Raw genomic sequence first — 10,446 nt, 5'->3', positions numbered from 1 at the left:
TCTCCTTTCCATTACCAGCTACTACCATACTTTCTTCCCTTGCAGTTGCTACCAGACCAGCAGAACCATTGGATGCAAAACTTCCAGAAGTTGCTTGACCATCATACTCAGTGCCATTTCCATTCTCCACTTGTTTAGCCCCAAATGCATAATCATTATCTATCCCACCAAGCTGCAAAGGAAGAACCCTATACTTCTCAGTTTTGTCAATGGTGCCATTCACCTCATCATATGAAACTGAAGAATGGGGTTCTAGCTCACCTTCATCAAACCTCAATAATAATAACATCTAGTAATTACCATAAAAACAAACAAACAAACATACTGCAAGGCATATCTAAGGTCCCCCACACAGAACAGACTAAGGTCAGAGAGCAATATGGTAGCTCTCAAAACCATTACCTAATATCTAGGTTATGAAGCTTCAACAACCTACACACATAGACAGACATGAACAAAATGTTTTTCTGTTGCCTAACTACCAAAGCATCAATAGAGAAAGTTAATTCAAAGTAAGCTTTATTTTTAATACAGTTTTAGAAAAGTTGAGCCTGAATAGATGCCATGGAGTACTGATTAAAATCATTACCACAAAATTTAAACAAAGTTGAAGAAATATCAATTTGGCTTCTGGCATCTTTTCTTTTCTTCAACTTCTAGCAGGCAATAGGAAATAAGATAAAAGGAGAGCTTGAAGCCAAACGAAAAGTAGAAAAAGAAGAGGAACAATGGAACCAATACTAACCTCTTGTTTAGCAGTGCCAGTTCTGTTAACCAAGGCATGTTCTGTGTTGTCAACATTTGAAAGATGTGAAAATATACACCTCACAAGTTCATGCATCGTGTGGCGAGCTATCCGCTGTAACAACTCACCTTTCTTCTCTGCTTGGTGAACTATACGAAAGCAAGTGTTAACTATTGTGCAAACATGCTGATTACTCAACATAACTGAGGCTTTACTTTTCATGCAAGCAAGAAGAACCTGAAGAATCTTCATCAGTACCACTTCTTCTGATGCAGGATCTGTCACCTCAAATCGACAGCTAGTCACAGCATCAACTACCAAACGCATAGCATCCTCAACATTAACAGTATTTTGATCAATCACATCAAGGGTTAAAATTTTGTGAAGAGAAGATAGCGCAACACCAGTGATTGGTGCACCAGTTTCATCCGATCGAATCACATCCAAAAAAGGCTGGAGATACACAGCAGGGTTGATGGTATGCCACTGATGCTGCCACAAGAAAATTTCCTTCCGTAATGCCTTCAATGACTGAATTAAAGAGTGTTCTAGCTGATCATCACCTGACATGTATCGACCACCCCATCTTACATTTCTCCTCATGACAGCTAATACAGCACCTACTTCTGAATTAATCATACATGCTAAAGTTGCTTTGCTAGAGTATGTAGTATCACAGTCCTCGGGTTCCTCTTCAATTGCCTTGATCCCAGATTGCAGCTTTAGACGCCCCATTTCTAAGTGATATTCTGTCTGGAACCTAAGGCCTTTCTATATTTACTAACTGCTAGAAAGGAGAGCACAGGGACCCCACCAGAGCATACCCTTCACAATTTACAAAGACATCCATTATATTATAAACAAGGTCATTAACCTTTTCATATACTGAAAAAATCCACTTATACTTAAAACTACAAAGAGAAATGAAATAAAAAAGAATCCAAAAAGTAGCCTCAGAAGATACAACAAATATGTAGAAGACTTCATAAGCAAGCAAGATAACATGCATAAAGTGACATGTGCAAACATAATAGGTACACGTAAGCATATATGGTTGTACTGCCAAGCAAAGAGACAGACTAAAAAAACATCTAAATGCACCGGAAAAGCAAAAGAAACAAGAGAGGGAAAATACTTGATATATACTATAAAACATAGGCTAAAGCCAGCTTCTCCTACTGATGCACAGAACCTCTAAATTGATGCATATAATATGCTTATTACATATGAATGCCTGCATTGAAGTGTATAGCCTACCAAATATGCAGTTCCAACAAAACAAAAAAAATAAACACTGTTTCAAGGTATCTTTGGTTTCTGATTTAAAAGTTGGCAATATATAGTGATCTAACCAGCACGCTTAAGCTTCTAAGACATAAAAAATTGAAAAGCTAACAGAACAACACCAGCACTTCTTCCTCCCAATACCAATAAACACCAACCTCCCAGCCCTGCAATGTTACTACCAGAAGCTACCACTCAACCTTATTGTCTCCTCCCATCAACCAACTCTTTCACCAGTGCTACTACATTAATTACCACTCCCCACCATGAAAAGCACAAACACCACTGAAATCTCATTAAGGTATTTAATCCCAAAACTATTGCGAGAATCTAAGGCACCCTAAAAGAGCAATTATAAAGCTCAACAGCCCACATACCAGTTTGAGCAGATACGGACAGCCCTAAAAGGAAATTCAATTGTTTATTTTATACAGAAAAAATACCCTAGAAATAACAAACAATCATAATCATCAAAAGAAATTGAGCATTAAACCCACTATAAGATGTCTTAAACTTAAATAACATAACGCAATTATACAGAAGCTGTGGAACCACTAACAACTATCATATAAGTAAAACAAAATTAAGATTCTAAAAGTACAAAACAAGTCATTTTTTTACATAGTTTCAATCCAATTCTAAACGAATTCACTTAAACTTACATACACATCATCTCAAAGACAAGTAACAAAGTTTCCTCAGTTTAACACTACGCTCTAATTGGTGGTAGCTTTAGCTAAATATGTTTTCAAAGTTGTTTGGACACAAAAGCAACTACCAATATTTTAAATAATTTAAAATTAAAAACTTAATTAGTGAATAACAAAATATGTTTGAAAACTTGTTGCACTTTAACTATTTGCTCATTCTTAATCGAATATGAATTTGCTTTCTACTCTTAAAAAACAGAAAGCAAGTGGCAGGAAACAAAAAACAACCAACCAAACAGAGCCTAATTTTAAATATAACGAGTGAAAGAAAATTATTTAAAACCATCTGCCTATATAACATAGTTAAGAAATCTAGCATAAATGAAATAAATGCAAAGATAAAAAAAACTCCAGATCAAAACTTAATCAACTGAGACACTAACACAGATCTAATCCACCAGTTCGGCATTAATAAAACATGATAAAATAAAAGAAAAAAAAAACCAACTTGAAATTCGAAATACATATTACTCATAGTTTCAGGTCAACTTTCAAAACAGAAAATAAAACTTCGAAATCGTGTTATTTTCCATTTTCGTTTCATTTCCTTTCTTCAACTTCAAACTGCTGCTCAATGCGTATAAAATTACAACCAAAAAGAAAGGAAAAAAAAATTTTTAAGAAAAAGGCAAAAAATTAAGGGCATTAAATCGTAGAAGATGAAATTGAGATGAGATCAAGGGAAAAAAACAACTTACCTTTGCGGATCGAAACAGCGAGATCCAACAATGAATGGATTTTTCTTGTTCTTTTTCTTTTTCTTTCTTTATTTATTTTTTTTTTCCTTCCTCTGTGAGAGAGAAAAAAAGAGAGGATGGGGAACGAGGAAAGCAAACCGGAGTCCTGACACAGACTGAAAATGAAACTGAGAATTTTAATTTCCATAAAAGCCCCTTTAAATTTCGCTTTTACTTTTTTTTCTTTTTTTATTATTTTTTTAAAAAAAATATTTATTGGGACGCGAAGAAAAGGTGGCGCTTAAATAACAAAAAAAACTCCTGAAGTTTATCTTATCTAATTAAATGTTTTTTCTTTAATTTTTAATCAATTAAGCTTCACTTGTTTTATTTATCCAATTAATTTTTTAATTCGTAACAAATTTTATTCTCAATTATATCTATCATTATTTATATAAATGTAATTTTTATAAAAAAAAGGTGTATATATATATATGTAATTTAACAAATTTTTATCTCTAATTAAGTCATGAAATAAGAATTTAATTGAATAAAATAAAAAAATAAAAACTCAATTGAGTATAAATAAAATAATAAATTTTTGTTATTGTTATCCTTTTATTTTTTAATAAATTTATTAAATTGTGTTCCATTTTTTTTGAGAAAAAAAAGCAGCTGTGTTTAAGCCAGAATTGACTCTATTTCCAGGGGAGATGGGAGACTTTTCAATTTGCCAAAGAAATGGGCCTTCAACTTTTCAAGTGGGATAAGGCCTTTTTTGCATGTCTACAACCATAACTGAGGCATATGCATTCACGTGAGAAAAGAAAAGCGTAGAGTGAGTAAACATAAACAGCAACTATAACTAGACACACTGATTTTCCTCACCCTTTACCTCATCTGGCCGGGTGCTCAACCAAAGCAAATAAGGACTTCTGGTTGTAAATGACATCCAGCAACTCCTGTATTTGCTTCAGGTGAAATGCCAATTCACTGCAGGACTGCTCTCGAAATAGAAATAAGATCATCAGTAGCAGATTGTTGGAAATACAGTAAAACCAACGTCTCCAAACAATGGAGTACACAAGCTACATTAAAGAAAGGGGAATCTGACATAAATTTTTAGCAGAATATCAGGCAAGGTGAATGGCAAAGATTGTCTGAATCAACTCCACATATTTAAATCAAACGTTCCGCCGCAGCACCATTAAACTGAAAAACTTAAAACATGTAGTATCTAGCTTGCACTCGAGTGAGTGAACACTAATTTGTCCACTGGCTAGAAGGGAGTAGCAGCGTGATATCCATTGCTAAATCTAGAACCCTATGCCATTATCTTAGCGGACCTCACATAGAGGCTATCTACAACCTTGCCAATGTTGGAGATGGTTTCCAATGTTGCAGGGTAGATGGCGTCGGTCTTGGGATCGTCAAATATGACGAGGCATCCAGCACCCTGATCCAGAGTTCCTGCAAACTTCTTATCCAGAATCATCTGAGAAAGTTTCTTCTCCACATGATCTACGGGCAATTCAATCAGTTCAGCAATATGTGCGATCTCAACCCTTGAGAAAGGCTCAATCAATCTGCAGAGGTTCTGCTCCAATAGAGTGTCGTACAGGGAAGAAAGGTGCCTGTGAACAATAGGATCTTCCTCTAGTTGGGCCTTGAAATCACGAAGAGCAACCTCAAAAAGCTTCAGGGAACGTTTTGCATGGGCATCAGCAACAGCTTTCATGGCATCAAGTTCAGGCCCCACATATTGTAGCCCTGCCTTGGATGATATTATACCAGCAACATCATCAGCCTGGCTCACCATTATTTTGCACAACAACATATACTTGAGGCTAAATACTGCACGCGGATCTTCAAGAGCATTGAAAGCTTCAAATGCTTCAAAGAAATAGCTATAAGCAGTTTTGTAATCCTTCTCCTCTGCATGGAGGATTCCACTCTGCAAATCTATATTACCCTGCTGAGCTGGTGGCACGTAAATTGCATTTGCTGCTGTTCTTGCAGCTGTTAGGGATGCCTTGGCTTTAGGCAGGTTTCGGAGAGAGAAATGAAGCTTACTCTCCAACAAGTCTATGTCCACAAGCAGTAGCTTGTCATCCAACCTTCTGACCTCCTTGATTAGGCCAGAAAGGAGATTCAGTGCTTCTGAGTACTCCTTGTTCTCCATCAAAAGAGCTGCAAGCTTTGCTTCAACTCGTTGCCGTAAGAAAGTTCGCTTCTCAGCACGAGTCCACTGCACCACTTCTTTGCAAAGAGAAATCTGGAGATCTGATGTTCCTGGTATTTTAGCTATATCATCAATTATACCACGGACAATCTTAGCAGTTTTTGCCTTTGGAATTAATGCAAAAAAGGGCCTCAATTGGGTCAGAAGGCTTCGGAGCTCCTCTGCCCTGTTCTCTTGTCTAAGAAGATCTGAGAGATTTGTTATGGCCTGTTCTTTAATCCGCAGAGCATCAGGAGCAGATGAAGGATTTTCTAGTACTTGGTAAAGGATCGAGATGGCTTCAGACGGAGTCTTGGCTTCTAGGGCCTGAGCAATTGAATCAGTGGTTGCTGGGAGATACGATGAAGACATTGTCAATGCTTAGAAATTCCAAATCCTGCAAAATGAACAATTCAATTTGAGATAGATAAACTTGCATCAAGAATTAAATTCCATAATTAAATTAATTAATCATACTTTTATCTGGCTAAAAGTTAAGGGATACAAAAGTAAAGTACCCCTAGAAGTTACAAGCTAACTTGACAACATGGACTGCAGCCCTTTTAGTTAGTAAAATACTGAACTAACTCACCAAATGAAACAGTCAATGGGAACTTAATAGCAACTAATTACATTATTTCATCACTCCAGAAAATGACAAACATCCTCAACCAAATAACTATTTTTACAAACCAGAACTATTATTAAAGAGCCAACTCCAACCTTCACAGGCCTTACAACCATTCATTCAAAATTTAGAAGACAAAACATTTTATTATTCATTCCCCTTTGGACATGTTTCAACAGTCTTAGAAATCATTGTCTGTCTTCCCATGTGCCGTTCACAGATATACTATAAAATAGTGATGGAATTAGCAACTCTTTGGACAATATACAATACATATTTGCAACTACAAAGCATGTCATTTGCTATGGGTATCAATATATTGCAAAAGAACAAGAATAAAGTGTCTCAGGGTTCTTTTACATGATCTCCACTTACCCACTTCAAGTTATACTTCAATAGGCCTCAAATAGTATGGAGTGTAATTCCTCACAGAAGAAATAGCCATGTGAGATTAAAACCAACCACTAATGAGCGGCCACAATAGAATACTTAAACCCTTACAATTCCCAATCAAATGTTGACAAATTGCAAGTGTCATAATTACATTTGAGAAGTGTGAGCATCAACAACATTTGAAGTTCCAATTATTTAGCTATCCAATGTTCTATTTCTTGCTAAAGAAGGAAGCGAAGAGCTAAGCCACCTAATAGTGTATTAGAAAGTGATTGTAGTTAAAAGTTTAACTCAACTGATCTGCCCTATTTTGGAGGGGATTTTCCCCTAAATTTTGGAGGTCAAACAAAATACAAACCCCTCTGGATCGCCTTGAAACTTCACTTCTTAATTCCTCTCAAATCAAGAGGATATAAGAGTAAACAGTGAAGAATTACACCTTTTGCGCCCTTTTCTACCACTCAAAATTTAACTTTACCAACAATCTTCATTCAGGATATAATAATGAGAATAGCAAACAAGCCCTCTATTCCACTCATTTTCTTGTCCTTTCCATTCCTAAACAACCCATTGTTTCTTCTGCTCACTTCTAATGTCCTCAATTTCCCCACCCTTTTACTCCATTTCTTTACCTTCAGAATTCCTAACACTAGTCTACTATCAGTGCAATGAAACCCAACCCACGATATGACATGGTTCAAAGGAGAAATTAGTACCCACTTAGAACCTTAGAAGCTAACCAGCAGAAACCTATGAAGCTGTCTTATGTCTGTGTCAGACATCAACGGGCCTCCTATGAATCTAACATAGTTTAATATTGGCCAGAAAAGTAAACAAAAAATACAACTAACATAATATTTATTTAATTTGACATTGATTTGACACCAGAAACCAGGACAAAAGTAGGAAGAAAAAGGGATAACACCGCCGATGGCAAAGGCGCCGACACCACCGCCTTGACCACAGAGAAATGAGTTAACAAAGAGGAAAATAAGCAGGAAAATTTCAAAGAATAATCATAGAACAAACTGAAAACAAGATTTGAAGTAAAAAAGATTCGCAAACAAAAACTCCTGTAGTTAAAAGAAAAACTAACAGAAATATCTTGAATCTGATGGAAATTTAACGGGAAAAAAAAGAAAAAAATAAAAAATGAGCTACCAAAAATCAAATTCCTACGAATCTTGAAGTAAAAGGTAAACTAGACATGTTGAAAACTCGCACCTGAAACCAGAGCAAGAAAATGGACGAATTGATCTATCCCACAGTCCCACGCTCCCTTTCTTGCTTTTGCCCGTATGCCCTGATTTCTTAGTTCACCTTTCCTTTTGGTCCGACTTAGGTAACAAGAAATTCCTGTCGATTTAAAAGTTTACGAGTTGCTTTATTGGCTTTTGGGCTTTGAAGTCGTTTTGGGCCTTGAGCCTTTCGCACATCCAATTTTAAAAAGTCCGATAAATTGAAAAAAAAATTAAGTATTTTTCTAAATATTTTACATTCATAAAAAAAGAAAAATAAATAATTAAAATATATAGAAAATTAATGTAATTAAATAAAAATTATTGAATACATTACATAGTTTTTAATTAATTAAGATATTTAATATTTTATCATTGAAAATTTTCGACTCACATAATTTTTCAAATTAACCATAAAATTGCATTGAAATATATTAATATTTATTGGATATAAGATAGTTTTTTTGCCTGAATACATATAGGATAGTTGGGCATTATTTTTTAATTAAAATTTTAATATTAATTCAAATAACTAAAGTAACAAATAAAAAAAATAAAACCAACTACCAAATATAAGATTTACATCCAATTGGAATAGAATATAATGAAAACCGTACCCCAAAAATTATATATATATATTTATATATATTAAAATGGATATTATATGTTTATTGCAATTGTTACATTTAGAAGCATGCAAATTTAAACCGAATTGAAAAACCAAATCAAATTGAAGTGAGTTTGATTTTTTCAATCCGGTTAGTTCGTTATTCACTTATTTAATTAATTAAGTTTGATTAGAATATTTAATTGCTTTAATTTTTTATTTTAAATATTTTAAATCAAAGTAATCGAACCAACCGAAATGAGTAGTACTTAAAAAGGTAAGTGAGCTTTGAATTTAAAAAACAAAACAAAATTATTCATTCTTTATTATTCAATTAAAAAAAATAAAATCTCAACATAGGATCTTATAAAATAATGCTACATCCTTACATTTTTTTCTTTTAGTTTCATGAGTTTGATTTTCAATAACCGAGGTAAACTAACCAAAATAGTTTGATGTTTCATTTTTTAGTTACCAAACTTTGTCGATTTGGTTTTGATTTTTTTTAGAGGAGGAATTCAATTTTTTTAGTTCGAAATTTCTAAAACTAATTTCATTGAACTAACCGTTTGTACATCTCTAATTGCACTTAAAAATCCTGCAATATCTCTCATATTTGGGCAAATTACGAAATCTCATTTCAAATAAGTAATAATAAGTCTTAAGCTTATAAATTTAATATTTTATATATTAATAATTTAATTTTTTTTTTAAAAAAGTAATGACACTGAGACAAAATGATTTTAAAGTCAATTCAAACTTGACTTCGATGTTGCACTAAACTTTCTATTGAGTGGAGCGAAGAAGGTGATTCAACTTTCAGTGGGGTGGTTATGAATTCGAGTAAGATATAATGTAACAAAATCTCATATCGAATCGATAGAGGATAAAGGGATAAAAAGAAGAAAAAAGGTGGTAATAGTAATACTCATCTACTTGTACAAATATCTGGTTTTCTCTTGCTTACACAGAATAAAATTGTAAAATTCATAAGCAGACTCAAATTACAGAGAAATCCTGAATCAAATTCATTCCATGTTGATCAATGGGCAAGGAAAATGGGTCAGTCAGCTGACTCGAATCACCGCAACCCTGCGTCGTGCTGATAATAGCTCGTTCATGTGAGCAATTTGAACCAACAGCTGGTTGATCTTCTGCAGCATGAAATTGAAAGTTTGTGGAATGAGTTGCAAATTCTGACTAGCAATGGAGGAAACAGAACATACAAACAAGTTTTTCTGTTCATTTTTGAACAGTGTTCATGGTTGAGCAGTGAGAAGAGAAGCATTCCAGAATATGGGTTCAGTTCGATTCGATAAATTAATCAGGGAAGCAGATTGTAACTGTCTCTGCGTCCAGGATTTTCCTGGAAACTTTTATCTGCTTAGCTACTTGCTGAAAAGAAAGTTCTGGGGAGAAAATTATAGCAATTCTACCAATAATCTAGCGTCTTTATAGATTTTGATTTGAAGTAACAGACATTAAGGGAAATGAGAAAACTGTAGCATCAGGAAAACAGAGTATGATCATTCAGAGTTTCCGAGTAGGAAGTTTCATGGCAAAAACCTGTTCTTTCTCTTGAATTAAGAACTCCAATTGATCCTTCTTCTCTCCCTTGACTCTGGTACGCCACCTCCTAACCTTGGCATACACCAACGACATCAACACCGCCGCCACAACTCCACCGACCGCTCCGACGGACCAAGCCCCCCATCCAAAGGCCACGAAGCATCGAACTCTAGCAGCAACTTTCACAATCCCAGAAGTCAGGATTTCACCAATCCCATTTGCTTTCCTCAAAGGCCGTGAGTTTGCTTCATCCCCAGTCGACGACCAAGATTCCAGAACCGCTGAATTCACCTCTTCATCTCGAACATGAACTTCTTCCCCTTCTTCATCATTTTCTGCTTCTGATGTTATAACTAACCCTTCGTGATGGCTCG

General features: G+C 34.8%; 2 protein-coding genes across 2 annotated transcripts in view; both read right to left on the bottom strand.

The window, feature by feature from the left end:
• Positions 1 to 4,429: 4,429 nt before the first annotated feature.
• On the bottom strand, positions 4,430 to 8,022 carry ATS9 (non-ATPase subunit 9). The gene is made up of 2 exons (XM_021444156.2): positions 7,883 to 8,022; positions 4,430 to 6,034 (listed from the first exon to the last, which is right to left on the bottom strand). Exon 2 carries the CDS (start codon positions 6,007 to 6,009, stop codon positions 4,741 to 4,743), a length of 1,269 nt encoding a protein of 422 aa, XP_021299831.1. The 5' UTR covers positions 6,010 to 6,034; positions 7,883 to 8,022; the 3' UTR covers positions 4,430 to 4,740.
• A 1,394-nt stretch (positions 8,023 to 9,416) lies between these two features.
• The window catches only part of LOC110428404 (uncharacterized), a 1,446-nt gene continuing 416 nt past the window's right edge, over positions 9,417 to 10,446 (bottom strand). The window contains exons 1-2 of the mRNA XM_089785623.1: positions 10,070 to 10,446; positions 9,417 to 9,657 (exon numbers count right to left, since the gene is read on the bottom strand). The exon at positions 10,070 to 10,446 is cut by the window's right edge and continues 416 nt beyond it. Coding sequence (XP_089641749.1) covers positions 9,571 to 9,657; positions 10,070 to 10,446 — 464 coding nt within the window. The 3' untranslated portion in view covers positions 9,417 to 9,570. The remainder of the gene's footprint in view (positions 9,658 to 10,069) is intronic.

The sequence above is a fragment of the Theobroma umbraticum genome, unplaced genomic scaffold (genome assembly GCF_002168275.2).
Source record: "Theobroma umbraticum cultivar Fairchild unplaced genomic scaffold, ASM216827v3 scaffold_31.0, whole genome shotgun sequence".
NCBI classification, from domain to species: domain Eukaryota; kingdom Viridiplantae; phylum Streptophyta; class Magnoliopsida; order Malvales; family Malvaceae; genus Theobroma; species Theobroma umbraticum.
This window is presented reverse-complemented; position numbering and strand designations above follow the sequence as displayed.